Consider the following 14,887-nt stretch of genomic DNA (forward strand, 5'->3'; position numbering starts at 1 on the left):
GCAACTGCCTCCGCATTCGTGGCGATATCCCGCCCTTTACGCCCATCCCCAACACCTGCAGCTGGCACACGGCGATCGGCAAAGTTGGCGACTCGGCAAAACGACGCGTCTCGGCCACTCGGGAATCGTCCGAAAGGCCAGTTCCCCATACGCTGGGACTTGGAATAGGGTTAAGGGCTCATCCCGTCCCGATCGCGCTGATGGGCCGTGATCCTGAACAAAGCCCAGCACTACGATGAATAAACTACCCGTCCGGCTAATGGATCTCGGTGACCTCTGTAACGCTAGGCTTCCAGCCGACCCGGCCAAGGTTTATGGATAGGCTCCATGCGGCGAACTCGGTTTGGTTCACCGTCAAAAACTCTGTCTCTCCTGAAGAGGCAGATGCCGGGTCTTCTCTGGGTCATGCTCCTGGGCCTGACGGCACTTGTCCGCTGGTTCTGCTGGCTCGTCTGCGACCGCCACGGAGCACGGCTTACTCGAACAATGCGTCTGAACCCAACGAATTGGCTTCTCTGGAAACCCAGGGGGTGTGGTGTACCAGTGATATATGATCGCCGCGGCTGAATGTTTCCTCGCTAGCAGTAGAACTTCTTACCCACTCGCCGCGCGAACCAATTTAGCTTGGGGAAAACACTCCCCCGGCCGCGGTGCCCACCGCATGGAGATCGTGGGAATTTTTCACAGGTCGAGAGCAAAAAACCCTTGCATCTGTAGGGGGAACTAGATTTTTCAGCGTATCGCATGTTCGCTTTCGATCCCCATGAAGCCCCAGTATGGGGTTAATCACGACGTAAGGTGTGGAGAGGGTTCGAAAAAGACCGAAACCCACACGGTGCCGCCTCTAGAATCTTAGATATTACTGAGGGTCCCGGTCCCATTTTCTCTTCTGTCAAATTCATCAATCGTACGATTCACAACTTTTCTTTCTCTGCACACCTCTTCTCTGCCATCCCTATCGCTGTCTATCCGCGGCAATGGGTGTTCTCCACGTTGTCGAGGACCGGCCGACTCCCAAGTCTGTTTACAACTGGCGAGTCTACGCCCTCGCCCTCGTCGCATCATGCGGTTCCAACATGATCGGGTACACCAGTGCCTTCATTGGTACGACCATCACGCTGCCCTCATTTGAGAGGGAATTCGGTTTCGACACAATGTCAGACGATCATGTCGACTTGATCAGCGAAAACATCGTCTCTCTCTTCATTGCCGGTGCCTTCTTCGGAGCGCTCTTCACCTACCCCATTGGACACTACTGGGGACGTAAATGGAGTTTGGTCATTGCCGCTGCCATCTTCATCCTGGGCGCAGGTTTACAGGTGGGCTCGACCGGCTCTCGTGGTCTCGGAATCATGTACGGTGGTCGTGTGTTGACCGGACTCGGCACGGGCGTTGCCTCGAACATCATCCCGATTTACCTATCAGAACTGGCACCTCCGGCCATCCGTGGACGACTCGTCGGTTTCTACGAACTTGGATGGCAAGTGGGTGGCATGGTTGGATTCTGGATCAACGTGAGTACATTTGTCTGTATCCTGCAAAGAATTTTGAATTAACCGCGTGTGATCAGTATGGCGTTGAAAAAACACTGGATTCCACCCATCAGCAATGGATTATTCCATTCGCTGTCCAAATCGTTCCAGCGGGAATGCTTTTGGTCGGTACTCTGTGGCTGCGGGAATCTCCTCGCTGGCTATTCCTCAAGGGCAAACGCCAGAAAGCCATGGAGAACCTTTGCTGGATCCGTCAGCTGGAGCAGACCGATATCTACATCGCCGAAGAAGTGGCAGCAATCGATCAGGTCCATGAGACCCAGGTCGCCACCGTCGGAGTGGGCTTCTGGAAGCCTTTCCAGTCCCTCGCCTCGCGTCCCCCGATGATGTACCGCCTGTTCTTGGGCTGCATGCTTTTCTTCTGGCAGAATGGATCCGGAATCAACGCAATCAACTACTACAGCCCGACTATCTTCAAGAGCATTGGTGTTGCCACTGAGACCGTTAACCTGACCACGGGCATCTTCGGTGTCGTTAAAGCCGTGATGACCTTTGTCTGGCTCTTGTTCTTAGTCGACCAGCTAGGACGGCGGATGTTGCTTTTGATCGGTGCCGTTGCTGGATCGATCTGCATGTTTATCATTGGCGCCTACATCTGTGCCGTGAAGCCCGAGGACAATCCTACCGACACCCTCAACAGCGGCGGAATTGCGTGCATCTTCTTCTTCTACCTCTGGACTGCCGTCTACACTCCGTCATGGAATGGTACCCCTTGGTTGATCAACTCCGTAAGTTTAATCCTCTGACTTTGTCCAAACTCGTCTAACCGATGACAGGAATTCTTTGACCCCAACCTCCGTTCGTTGTGTCAAGCCGCCACTACTGCCAGCAACTGGCTCTTCAACTTCCTGATTGCTCGGTTCACCAAGCAGATGTTTGCCACCATGCATTTCGGCGTCTACTTCTTCTTCGGAGCTCTGTCCTTCCTCGCCTTCTTCTTCGCCTTCTTCCTCATTCCCGAGACCAGTGGTATCCCGCTGGAGCAGGTTGATCGTCTCTTCAAGATCAAGCCCATCTGGAATGCGCACAAACAACTGAAGGCTGAGTTGAAGGAGGATGAGGAGAGATTCCGCTTTGACCTGAAAGAGGGCTCCTATGAGAAGGAACGCCAGGAGCACCTCGAGAACAGCAGCGCATAATTTGATTTCTATGGTTATTGTATATATGGGGTTAGATATGTGTATAGACGGAATTGGCCTTGTTTATGTTTATGAGCCTTTTGTTCTTATTTTTTGTACAGAACGTGCTGAAATGAGCATGCATGCTTTAGCAATGACATTATTTTGAAGCTTAAGAATGAGCCATATAAATTGACGATTGAATTCTTGGCAGAGCTTACATAATTGCAGGCAGCAGCCAACCAGCGTCGGAAGCCGTGCCGAGACTCCGCGTCCATCGAAGGATGACAAGAGGGGACGTCGCTCTGTTTCCTCCATCATCTCGAGAATTGCACCAACTCGTTGCAATGTCCCTGGATCAGCACGATGTCGGGTTACATACATGTCATTCATTCTGGGTATGCCGACAATATCGATAACTTCGCCGCTTTTTTCGTTCTTGGCGCTGACTTGTACCTACCTCCCAGGACTCGGACAACGCCCGATTGTCGCCATGTGCAATGCGTTATGTCTCTGTAGTGCCTGGCGTTTTCATCATCTTAATTGCTGTCTTGCAGGTGTTTGGCCGGTTGCTACACAAATGGCGCCCAAAATGGACCAAACCATTTATCCCAGAGCCTTCGCCATTGCCTGAGCTAGCTTCGAGGACCGGCACTCACCGACTCGGCTGGGTGATATCCTTGTTTGGCGTCTCAATTGTTGGATTCGCGGCTGAACTCATTAAAGTGATTCCCAATGGGTCGGAGAATGCCAGTTATGTTCTGCTGGTATCTTGGGTAGGTGGCGATTTAACCCGTGGATCAACTGCTGTCTAACCGACTGTAGGCGTTGACTGCCGCCTTGGTTGCCAGGGAACGACCGCGGTCTAGTCCCGTCTCCCTGCTTCTTTATTTTGGGACGGCTTTTGCTGTAGAGGTTGCATATATTCTAAATAAAGATGCTTACGGTGTTCATCAAGTCGTCACTTACTATCTTGCCGCGGGTGCTGCCGCAGCGGGCTGCGCCGTCATCCTTGTGATGCCTCTCCGGGCGCCCTCGCTTCCATGTCTTGATATCGGCGTGGTCGGACAGCCGCCATCAGCAGACTTCCGCAGTCCAGAGGATAACCTGCGACTTTGGCAGTTTCTCAGCGTGTCGTGGATGGCCCCTTTGATGTCGCTGGGCAAGCAAAGACAACTCAACGAGGAAGATGTATGGTTCCTAGGATTTGAGTTCCAGCATCGTCGACTTCACGATAAGTTTCGTAAACTGCATGGCTCGGTGGTCACTCGGTTGCTTCAGGCCAATGGAATCGATGTTGTCATTATCACGGCGATCTCCATCGTACAGATGCTTTGCGGTTGGCCTTTTCGGATCGCTTGTAACCACGGGACTTGCTGACGGCTTTTCTAGGCTTTTCTACTCCGGTTCTCTTGCAGCAGCTTTTGCAAGCAATGAATCACCCCGATAGGAAGAGGATCGCTCTGACTTATGCGCTTTTGTCGTTGCTGCTCCGTTTCGTATCTGCACAATTTCAGGTGTTGAACATTTGGTATGGCAGGAGGTGCTATGAAAGGAGCAGGGGTGAGATGATGATGATGATTTATGAGAAAGCCCTGTCTAGAAAGAATGTCTTTGAACAGCCCGTGGAAGACAAGGGAGAGGAAAACGACATTCCAAATGGAAATGATGACAATGGCGATGTTGAAGGTGGTCCCAAACAACGAAAGCTCTGTGGGCTGTTTAACCGAAGCCTGAGCCCGAAACAAGAAAGGCCGAAAACCGCGGCTTCCATGGGAAAGATCTTCAATCTTCTCCGTGGGGACGCTTACGAGGTGGCCCAGCGATTCTGGGAAGTTGACCGTCTTGTTGATAAACCTTTAGGTCTGATCATTGCCATCGCTCTTGTTTGGAAGCTACTCGGGCCGTCATGTTTCCTGGGCATTGTAGCAATTTTGGCTGGTCAAGCAATCAATGCCATCATCACCCGTACACTGTTCAAATGGGAGCGTGTCCGCAGACTGGCGACTGATACAAGACTACAGATATCTTCCCAATTTGTGGAGGCACTTCGTCACCTTCGCTGGTATGGATGGCAGAATCATTGGCTCACTCAGGTGCTTGACGCGCGACAGTCTGAACTGAACCTGCGAATAATCACTAGCCTTTGGACTGTTTTGATTCAGTTCGTCAACGTCTTCACAAGTGGCTTGTTTCCTGTGGTGGCCCTGTATGCCTATACGCTGCTGGCAGGTCATCCCCTTCGGATTGACATTATCTTCCCTGCGCTGCAGCTGTTTACAATGCTAGAAAGTCGGATACGAGAAATCCCAGCGCTTATCACAGTCCTCATCAATGCATCTATTTCAGTGGAGCGAATTGAGGACTTTATGCATGAACCAGACAAGGAGACGCAAGATACAATAAATAACTCCGATCCTTCGCTATTGCTGGATTCCTGCTCCTTTGCCTGGCCTGGCAAGGGAACCCCGGTACTGTCGGAGGTAAACTTGAAGATTTCACAAGGACTTACGGTCATTTGTGGCAAGGTTGGTGCGGGAAAGACCGCACTTCTCCAAGCTCTACTTGGGGAACTAGATCGCATTGATGGTGTTGCACACATTCCTAATGCTATGGTCGGGTATTGCTCTCAGACGCCCTGGCTGCAAAGTATGAGCATTCGAGACAACATTCTCTTTTCATCTCCTTATGATGAGCAGCGGTATAAACGTGTTCTCGATGCGTGCGCCTTGCTTCCAGATCTCGCCAATTTCAAACATGGCGACCTGTCATTCGTGGGAGAGAATGGCGTTGGTCTCTCGGGTGGTCAAAAGGCCCGCGTTGCTCTTGCTCGAGCAGTATACAGTGCGGCAGGTATTCTCCTTCTTGATGATCCACTTTCTGCCTTGGACCACAATACAGCGGAAACTATCGTCCGCCGGTGCTTCTCTGGGCCTTTAATGCAAAACCGAACCGTTGTCCTCGTTACGCACCGCACCCATCTCGTCGGTCACATTGCTGATCAGCTTGTCCAAGTCCAAAACGGCCGGGCCACCGTGCAAAGCCGACAATCAGCCATTTCTCATGACTCTAGTACAGAAGACAGTTCCTCGTCTCATACAGTAGATAACGAGATCGAAGATGAGGAAGCGATTGAGGATGACACCGCTGCAGTACCGGACAAGTTCATTGAAGAGGAGCATCGAGCAGAATGGGGCGTGAAGGCTCGAGTTTACTGGAATTACATCAAAGCAGGAAAGTATAAATGGTGGTCTGCACTTGTTGTTGTCGTCGCGGTGTATCGAATTGCATCTGTTGCGCAATCGTGGTTCCTCAAAGAATGGGGTGAGGCGTATAACCAAATCGTCCTGTTTTTTGGGCACTCGGGGTCGAATATCATGTCCGTTGTCCCCGGATCCGCCGTCAGCCCGATTTCATCCAACACAGTCGACTGGATGCCCAAGAATCCGATCGACAATTTACCGCCGCCTGCTGAAGATGTTCGCCCCTGGTTACTGGCGTTCTTTTTCATCACAGCTTTCCAGTCCGTCGTCGTTCTCTTATCGCAGCTCCTGATGCTGGTTGTCGTTTACTATGCAGGAAAAACGATGTTCCAACAGGCCATGGTACGAGTCAGCCACGCTACATTTCGATTCTTCGACGTGACTCCGATCGGTCGCTTGATGAACCGACTGACGTCGGATATTGGCGTGGTGGATGGAAATATCAGTCAGCAGTTTCAAATCATTGCGTTCCTTGCCATTACATGGATTTCGTCTATGATAGTGATCGCTTCGGTCACTCCAACCTTCCTTGGATTCTCAGTGGTCCTTACTGTGGCCTTTATAATCACGTTCTTGCAGTTCCTCCCAACCTCTCAGAGCTTGCGACGGCTGGAAATGGTATCATTGAGCCCTTTGATATCCAACTTTGGCGAACTACTGCACGGCTTAACCACCGTACGCGCATTCCACGCAGAAACGCGTTTCCAGGATCGGGTCATTGCAGTCGTGGACAAATTCCAAGGCATGGACCATTTCTACTGGTCGCTGCAGAGCTGGCTGATGTTCCGCTTCGAAAGTCTGTCCGCCATTTCCACTTTCTGTCTGACCGTGCTGGCATTATACACCAGCGTCTCTCCTGGCTTGGCTGCATTTGTCCTCATCGCGGCCAACAGCCTGGTAGACGCCACCCACGGGTTATGCAAGCAATACGGTCAGTTACAGATGGACTTTGTCTCGGTGGAGCGAGTGGACGAGCTCCTGCACGTAGAGGAAGAAACACCAGGAACAATCGAGCCGCCCGCCTCGTGGCCCAGATTCGGACGCGACATCACATTCGACGACGTGACGATCCGCTACGCTCCCCATCTTGAGCCGTCACTCAAGAAAATCTCTCTGCGGATTCCGGGAGGCTCCACCACGGCCATCACCGGCCGCACAGGCAGTGGCAAATCGACTCTCGCAGTCTCCCTTCTGAGCGTCATCCGCCCAGAATCTGGCCGCATCTTCATCGATGACATCGACATCGCACAAGTAAGCACTCAGGCGCTGCGCACACGGGTCACCTTCGTCGCACAAGACCCCGTCCTTTTCCCGGGAAACATCCGACTCAACCTCGATCCAACAAGTGACTACAGCGACGAAGAATGCACCGAGATCCTCAGACGAGTGTGTGGCAGACATGGCTGGACACTTGATACACATGTCGAAGCCGGAGGTCGGAACCTCAGCCAGGGCGAAAGACAGCTCATCGGGCTGTCTCGCGCGGTTCTGCGTCGCAGCTCGATCGTCATCTTGGACGAGGCAACGGCGTCGATCGATCATGAGAGTTCACTTGAAATCCAGCAGATCATACGCGAGGAGATGAAGGAGTCGACTGTGATTACTATCGCGCATCGGTTGGAAGCTATCAAGGATGCTGATTATTACATCGTTCTAGACCAGGGCGGGGTGTCTAGGCAAGGGTATGTAAAGGATATGTGATCTACTGTGTAGAATCTTGTTAGGTAGAAAAGTCATTTATTGATTTCATCTTCGTCGGTTCAATCTTCAACTCCCAACCAATCCTTCAATAGAAGCCAGAACAAGCTCCTCCAAGTCCAGTAAGGTCAGACATGAAAGCTTCCTCCAAGCCACACAACAATCAAGTCCTGCACAACCAAGCAAATCCACAAACTCCAATCAATCCCATCCGAACACCACCCCCCATCCAACCAACCACCCCAAAAACACAACGAACCCAACGCGATCGCCCTTAGCCCCAGACCCTTGAGCAGCTGAAGTCGTCACCGCCGGAATACTCTCCGAAACACTCACACTCTCAGACGGACTCACAGTACTCGACGAAGAACGCACTACCCCCGCCCCAGTCCGATACAACGGCGTCGGCGTCCACGCGCACTTATCCGCCAATCTCGGCCTCCTAAACGTCGGCGTCGGCGTCGGCATCAGCGTCATTGACCCCCCACACTCCGTGATATACACCGGAAGTGTGGAATTCGGATCTCTGGTCCGCAACTCATCCGCGCAGCCGGGCTGGCTTGTCGCGGGACCGGGCTTCGTGGTCAGGGTACTTGGCGCGATCACGATCACGGAGTCTGTGGGCGTGACGGGGCCCGGGAGAGGAAGGGAGGTGGGGAGGGGCTGGATGGTTCCTTTTTCGTTGTCGGGGCGTGTAGTGCTGGGTGTTGTTGCTTTCTCTGGCTCTGGCTCAGAGGGCTTTGAGTGTTGGCGAGATGCAAGGACTGCGTCTGCGTCTGCGTCTGGGTTGTGGTCGTAGTGCATGGGATGGCTGGGTTTGGTAGATTCCTCCTCTCCAGTGTCGCTGTCGTTGACGTCTCCCTTGCCATTGTCGTTGCTGCCTGGATCCTCCACGGGAGAGCCAGCGGGGAAGGCATTGCAGATGGCAGTCTCAGGGATCGAAATGGGCTTGCCAGAGCGGGGATAGCCGGTTCCATTGAAGGCGCAGAGGGCGTCGCCGAGGATGGGAGCTGTTTCGTAGCCTTGGTTTGTCAGTTAGCTTCAAAGCACTTGAACAAAGAGGCATGGTGACTCGGGGATGGTAGAACCAAGACAAGAAAGCTGGGTAGACTCACAAATAGCGAAATCCTTGTAACCGGGAGGCAAGATATGGGCCAGTCTGAGAATAGTTAGTGAACAACCACACCTCCACTGCGACTATGGGGGGGAGAGAAACGCACTCGATATTGCACGAGCGGATCTCAGCAGTGGTGGTGGAAACACAGGATATCATGGTCGGGCCTTGCAGAGAGCCGTGGACACAATAGTGGCCTCCTGGCTTGGAGCAGAGCAGGCTGTTGGTGTTTGCGTTGCTGGGTAGTCAGTAAATGCGTGGTGTGCGATGTGCAACTTATATATGTATAGGAGGCTTACTATCCGATCTGGGCCCATGCCATCTGGACCAGAGACAGGAGAGTCAGCATGACTGCGATGAGGGTATTCATTTTGACGGAGGAAGATGGATAGTTGAGGGGGAGAGTGGAGCTGTGGTGTTGTGCGAGGGCGATAGGCGAGAGGACAAGAAGGTGAGAAGGCTTAAACAGGCGAGGGAAAGAGGGGATATTTGGGCAGAAGAGAGCACCAAGAATCTAGTGAGAAAGCTGATGCTGGGAAATGTCAGGTGAATAACGGTGGTAAGATGAATTGGTCGAAACTCCCGCTAGCATTCACAGTTATGTGCACATTACCATTGGATTGCGCGTCAGATATAAATCTCTAATCCATCCAGCCAAAAGGCCCAGACAGTCAGTGGAAGGGAATAGATACAAGACTTTTAGCAACAAAATGAACCATATATAACGCCAATTCGCCCTTGCACAATGCATGTCGGTATCACCCATTACTCCTGGCTCTTCTTCCACTTGCGAATCCGTCGCCTAATATCACCCTCGCTCTGTTGCATGGGGTTCAGCTTCCTGTCGCGGAACATCGCAGTAACGTCGTCGCCGTGTCGATCCACGAGCCGTTGGATCCATTCCGATTCGCGCGAGCTCTGGTGGCGCGGCTTCTTGGTCTTCACGTCCTGTCCTTCCTGCGCCGCTTGTCGCTCAAGTTGCCTGACAATGTCGGTCTTGGAGCCGTAGGCTTCCTGCTCGTTGTCGGATAGGTCGTTCAAGGGGTCGTTGAGCGGGTTGTCGCGTTTCTTGCTGATCACTCGAATAATGTTGCCGGTTTCCGGGTCGCGCTCCACCTTGACTTCTCCCAGACCCAGCTGCTTCGATGACGCTTGCGCGCTGCCCTTGATGTGCAGGGAATCCTCGGGGGCGACATCGATACCGCCCTCCTTGTTGGGGCGCTTCTCACCACCACCGGCGGGGGCGTTTAGACGGTGAGCAAGACCGAGACGACGGTAGTTTTGCGTGAGAGTCAGTTTGCGATCCCTGGAGAATTATCATTAGTACCGTTCTTCCTGTGGCTGACGATCGGCTGTCCGTACCAGTTTTCGGCGATGATAGCATTTCCCAAGACGTTGATCTTCTTCTTGCCACTCTTGAGGACACCGTTCTTCTTAGGCCTGTTTTTCGAGAGCCCGGATCGAAGCTTCTTAGCTTGGCGAATGTTCGTCATGGTGAGAGGGGGGGTGTGATATGCAATGTAATCTGGAGGTCAAAAAGATGCGGCGAAAAGTTCGGAAGAAAAAAAGAAATGATCTTATCGATTAGCCCGTCCGTGTTTGCATCTGGTCTTGGCGTGTTTGTGTCAGGGTCCCCTGATCCCGGAGCAGGTGACTTAATCGCCGACGGACTGCGGAGGATCCATCGATCGCCTTCTTCCTCTCCACCAATTGCTCCCCTCGTGCCTTTCACACCCCTGGCACGCTCCATCTCCTGTCCGGTTGCACCATGGTCTCGCGTCTTTTTGCTCCCTCGCGGAGAATCGGGTTTGCCCTGGCTGCCGGAGTCTTGCTTTTCTCCGCGTTCGCAGTCGCTAAGGAGATTCTCGATGTCGGGGAGCTGTCAGTTGGGCAGATCGAGGATGAATTGCAGGTAAACAAAGACCCTGCCATTCCCCGCTACCTATTTTTCTCATCTGATCTTTGATCGACTGTCTACACTGCTATTCTTATCTTCTGCAATCGTACTAATTTCTTCAGAACTGCCCCCTGGTGGAATCTCTCAACGAACACAAGCGCGCAAATAGCCCCCAAACCGCCAGTCTGACATCCAAGATCTTCTCTGTCCTCTTCCCCGGCAGCCCCGCCGTCAATGCTATCTTAGCTACCGTTTATATTTCCGGCCCTCCAAGTACGTAACTAAGCCGAATCCCAATTGCAATTGTTTCTAACGTCCGATCTATCTAGACTTCCTCTTGGCACTATGTCCTCCCAACATCGACCCCTCCTCGCTGTCCGTCATGGTCGCGTTTGCCGTGGGAGGCCTCCTGGGCGACACCCTCTTTCATCTACTTCCCGAAATCTTCCTGGGCGAGGATGCCCAGGACCACGTACGCTTCGTCATGGTGGAACCCAACCGCAACCTTCTCCTCGGACTCGGCATCATGGTCGGATTCTTCACGTTCGTCGCAATGGATAAGACGCTGCGCATCGCAACAGGCGGAGAAGGACATGATCACTCACACGGCCACGGACACACCCACATTCACCCCGAGACGAGCGCCGCCGCCGTAGCCAGCGGCGCCGACAAGGGAACCACGGAGCTGAAGCAGCGCAAGAAGCCGCAGCAAGAGAGTTCTGCCTCTGCGCCCGCGTCGGCCGAGGGCAAGGAAATCAACCCCAGCGTCAAACTCGGTGGCTACCTGAACCTGATCGCCGACTTCACGCACAACATCACCGACGGTCTCGCCATGTCCTCGTCCTTCTACGCCTCTCCCACCATCGGCGCCACTACCACCGTCGCCGTCTTCTTCCACGAAATCCCCCACGAGGTCGGTGACTTCGCGCTGCTCATCCAGTCCGGGTTCTCGAAACGCAAGGCCATGGGCGCTCAATTCGTTACGGCAGTCGGCGCGTTCCTGGGTACGTTCATCGGGATTGCGGTGCAGGAGCTTGGTGGTCATGGCGATGCTGGCGTGGCGGAATCGGCGACCGCCGGTCTGCTCGGCACCAGTCTGACATGGGGCGATATGCTTCTGCCTTTCACCGCGGGGACGTTCCTGTACGTGGGCACCGTCTCGGTGATTCCGGAGCTGCTGGAGACCGGGAAGGACAAGAAGCGGGAGATCAAACAGACGATCATTCAGTTTTTGGCGGTCGCGTTGGGCGCCGGCATCATGCTTGGGTATGTTTTATTTTCACTCTACTCCAAATCGTACAATTTCAGATGGGTACTGACTGTCACAGGATCTCATGGGATTAAATCTGACACTCACCGGCATAAAACTTTACCTCTTGACAGTAAATCAAACATCAATAGATGCATGATATGTAAATGGCAACATACAAAAGGCACTCAATTTACCGCACGGCACAACCTGCGGCCCGGTGGTTGAATACGTTAGTAGACATCTATGTATAGTGCAGTGATCTAATAGTACCACTTACCGATATTGAGCCGGTTACAAGTTAATACTAACTGCACAAATATAAATAGACTCAACTGAAAAGGGGGATTCGGTCTGTTAAGGCTTGAATCCTTGGCTGCCTCGGGCAATCCAATCCGCCAAGCATTTCATGCATGCAACGCCGACGAACCTACGCAACCCATGAATAAAAGGATCAGCTCAGCCATTTGGCTTATCAGTGAGCATCCCTGCATCCAGGAAGCATGCCTTCTAAAGCAATTTGGAGGGAATTCCCAGCAGTCGCCGAATTATACCCTTCTGGGGTTCTCGATACTAATCAAAAAGCATTGGCGATGAAACCTCTTCCTAAGGGGTGCATCAGTCAAGATTAATTTCAAGGATAACGAATATTAATCATGAACTCCGAAGAACGTCACCCAGATTTGGCTCAATTAGTTGAAGATCATCGCCGTTGAGGCAATGCCCGAGGGCTTAATAGAGCCAAGTGGGCCGTGAAGAAAAAACTAAGAATCCTTCCAAACTCTGTCCCTGAATCAAGGTCTTCACAAATCAAATCATTTGTGCGAATTATTGGGTGATTTTATCGCCTAAGCATGAGCAAAACACCAAAGAAGAAAACCTGAAAGGTATAGAGAAAGGGGAGGATGATTGACGATGACAGATCGAGATCATACAGACATCCAGCACGGGCCAGCAATGATCTCCGATCTCCTTCACGATACCTGTCAATCAATCCGTCACCCTTTCTTATCTTTATACACACAAACCTGACTCGGACAAATCCCACAAAACCGCCGAGGTTCTACCGTGCCGCAAATGTTTCAAATAACCCTATAACCCTACCCATCCCGGGTGACCTCTACGATGATCAGAAGGAATAATGGATCCTCATAATGGATCCTCATAATGGATCCTCGGAACCACGGAAGCAATTGTCAAATTCAAGCCCGGCGGTTATGGCCCAAGCTTGAGGCCGAAATGTCTGAGCCGCCTATATATGCCCGAGCTCCTTCGCAGGGCACTCCTGACTCCGAGTTCATGTGAACTCAGCGTCATGCATAATGGCACCGATTCAGATGCGGCTGCCATGCCAGCGCCGGAAGGCGAAGTGGCGGATTTCTCGCATCCCTATCGCTACCTGCATACCGCCAACAAGGTAGTTGTGATCGTGGGATTGGTGTTGAGCACGATATGTTTGTTGGTGCGATGCTATACGCGAGTCACGGTGATGAGGAAGCTATTGTTAGACGATGGTACTGTATAACATCCCCTGTGGAAAGAAAAACTGGCTAATTGTGGGATGCAACAGTAATTCTTGTTATCTCGTGGGTATGTAAGTTGAAAACTAGCCCTGTGGTAACTAGCTGACCATTCTGACGCGAGAAGGTGTTTGCCGTGGCTACTCAAGCATTGCTACTATGTACGTTTCTTTCCAAGCCCTATCACATAAACTAGGTAGACTAACGTTCAAACAGACGGGTATAGCCACGCAGGCATAGGGATCCACGAATGGGATCTCCGCGAAGACGAACACATCAAGTCACTACGTGTCCTGGTAGCAGGAGCACTCCTCTACGCGCCAGCCATGGGCCTTTCCAAGCTCGCCATCATCGCCCTATACTACCGGTTCTCGGAGCTGCGGACAGCATGGAAAGTCACCATCATCGGGATGGCCATTTTCGTAACTTCATACCTACTAGTCATCGAGTTCCTTTTCCTCTTCGGCTGCCGCCCTGTCGCCAAGGCATGGGACGATGAAGTTGCCGGGTCGTGTGTCGATCGCACAAGTATATTCATGACAGGGGCCGTGGCGAGTGTCTTCACGGATATTATCCTGCTTATTATCCCAGTCCCTGTCGTGGCTCGGCTTCAGATGTCGAGAAGGAAAAAGGCTTGGATTTTCATGATCCTATTACTAGGGAGTTTGTACGTTTCTTTCCCATACCACTCTATCATACCCCTTGCATATCCACATTAGCATTCACTAACTGATCGTAAACCTTCTAGATCAGTCGTAACCAGCGCGCTCCGCATCGCCGCCATCATCCCTCTCTTCCACTCGAAAGACCAAACCTACCTCTTCGGCAAAGTATCTCTCTGGATGTCCGTCCCCACCCCCCAACTTATCCTCTAATCTAACCCAACTAACCCAACCCCCTAGCAACGTCGAATGCAACCTCGTAATCATCTGCGCCGCGCTCCCCTCCTTCCGCCAAATCCTCCGCCTCCACGACGTCGGCTCGAACGGCAAGATCCGACGCCCGCAGAGAACAACCAGCACGTATCATCTGCGGAACGCGCGGCGAGAACACGGCTTCACGAACCTGAGCACGGACATGGAGATGGACGACAGCGCCAGCCATAGTCGGAGTCATCCGCCGTCGAGGGGGGATGAGACCAGCTACACTGAGCCTGTGAGGACGAGGGAGACGCCGAAATAGAATTCCTACCTAGGATTGAGGGTATTTTTCTGTCATATCGGGCTGTGATAGTAGGGTCTATGACTGGCTATTATGCAGCTTTTTCATCCGGTTGGTTAACCCAACTGATATAGTCACTGCATAAGAGTGACGGCTGAGCCGGTGTCAAGAGGTTTGATTCCTTACACTACGAATGACCCGGCCTGGGGTATATCCATTAAAACACTAAACACCTTGACTACTAAACGCCTAGAATAACGCCTTACATAGAAAAAATATAGATTAGGAAAATAGAGTCAATGAAAACTTCACAA

At 52.2% G+C, this 14,887-nt stretch overlaps 6 protein-coding genes across 6 annotated transcripts; 4 read left to right on the forward strand and 2 right to left on the reverse strand.

Annotated features, from left to right (window-relative positions):
- Nucleotides 1-886: 886 nt before the first annotated feature.
- P170DRAFT_396459 (sugar porter family MFS transporter) lies at nt 887-2,692 on the forward strand (the record flags this gene model as incomplete). Its single annotated transcript, XM_024846118.1, has 3 exons — nt 887-1,514; nt 1,571-2,281; nt 2,330-2,692. The coding sequence occupies exons 1-3, from the start codon at nt 978-980 to the stop codon at nt 2,690-2,692; spliced, it is 1,611 nt and encodes a 536-aa protein (XP_024709088.1). The 5' UTR covers nt 887-977.
- A 307-nt stretch (nt 2,693-2,999) lies between these two features.
- P170DRAFT_460141 (putative ABC bile acid transporter) lies at nt 3,000-7,656 on the forward strand. Its single transcript, XM_024851916.1, has 4 exons — nt 3,000-3,069; nt 3,139-3,447; nt 3,497-4,010; nt 4,064-7,656. Exons 1-4 carry the CDS (start codon nt 3,019-3,021, stop codon nt 7,633-7,635), a joined length of 4,446 nt encoding a protein of 1,481 aa, XP_024709089.1. The 5' UTR covers nt 3,000-3,018; the 3' UTR covers nt 7,636-7,656.
- Nucleotides 7,657-7,833: 177 nt separating this feature from the next.
- On the reverse strand, nt 7,834-9,116 carry P170DRAFT_469273 (uncharacterized protein; the record flags this gene model as incomplete). The annotated part of the gene is made up of 4 exons (XM_024852612.1): nt 7,834-8,654; nt 8,748-8,791; nt 8,853-8,984; nt 9,046-9,116. 4 exons carry the CDS (start codon nt 9,114-9,116, stop codon nt 7,834-7,836), a joined length of 1,068 nt encoding a protein of 355 aa, XP_024709090.1.
- A 188-nt stretch (nt 9,117-9,304) lies between these two features.
- On the reverse strand, nt 9,305-10,285 carry P170DRAFT_372075 (nucleolar protein 16). Its single transcript, XM_024845190.1, has 2 exons — nt 10,109-10,285; nt 9,305-10,052 (listed from the first exon to the last, which is right to left on the reverse strand). The coding sequence occupies exons 1-2, from the start codon at nt 10,237-10,239 to the stop codon at nt 9,512-9,514; spliced, it is 672 nt and encodes a 223-aa protein (XP_024709091.1). The 5' UTR covers nt 10,240-10,285; the 3' UTR covers nt 9,305-9,511.
- A 229-nt stretch (nt 10,286-10,514) lies between these two features.
- Nucleotides 10,515-11,987, forward strand: P170DRAFT_442045 (Zn(2+) transporter YKE4; the record flags this gene model as incomplete). The annotated part of the gene is made up of 4 exons (XM_024850435.1): nt 10,515-10,658; nt 10,766-10,916; nt 10,973-11,909; nt 11,972-11,987. The coding sequence occupies 4 exons, from the start codon at nt 10,515-10,517 to the stop codon at nt 11,985-11,987; spliced, it is 1,248 nt and encodes a 415-aa protein (XP_024709092.1).
- A 1,220-nt stretch (nt 11,988-13,207) lies between these two features.
- P170DRAFT_469276 (uncharacterized protein) lies at nt 13,208-14,594 on the forward strand (the record flags this gene model as incomplete). Its single annotated transcript, XM_024852613.1, has 6 exons — nt 13,208-13,406; nt 13,463-13,482; nt 13,540-13,573; nt 13,629-14,079; nt 14,161-14,256; nt 14,315-14,594. The coding sequence occupies 6 exons, from the start codon at nt 13,208-13,210 to the stop codon at nt 14,592-14,594; spliced, it is 1,080 nt and encodes a 359-aa protein (XP_024709093.1).
- Between the last annotated feature and the right edge of the window lie 293 nt (nt 14,595-14,887).

This window comes from Aspergillus steynii (assembly GCF_002849105.1).
Source record: "Aspergillus steynii IBT 23096 chromosome Unknown P170scaffold_1, whole genome shotgun sequence".
In the NCBI taxonomy this organism is placed as follows: Eukaryota; Fungi; Ascomycota; class Eurotiomycetes; order Eurotiales; family Aspergillaceae; genus Aspergillus; species Aspergillus steynii.

Bases quoted from the DNA above. Each gene is read 5' to 3' on its own strand.
- P170DRAFT_460141 (XM_024851916.1), top strand. From the start codon at position 3,019: ATGTCCCTGGATCAGCACGATGTCGGGTTACATACATGTCATTCATTC. The intron at 3,070-3,138 runs GTATGCCGACAA...CCTACCTCCCAG, and splicing joins ATACATGTCATTCATTCTGG to GACTCGGACAACGCCCGATT. The intron at 3,448-3,496 runs GTAGGTGGCGAT...AACCGACTGTAG, and splicing joins ATGTTCTGCTGGTATCTTGG to GCGTTGACTGCCGCCTTGGT.
- P170DRAFT_372075 (XM_024845190.1), bottom strand. From the start codon at position 10,239: ATGACGAACATTCGCCAAGCTAAGAAGCTTCGATCCGGGCTCTCGAAA. The intron at 10,053-10,108 runs GTACGGACAGCC...ATAATTCTCCAG, and splicing joins GCTATCATCGCCGAAAACTG to GGATCGCAAACTGACTCTCA.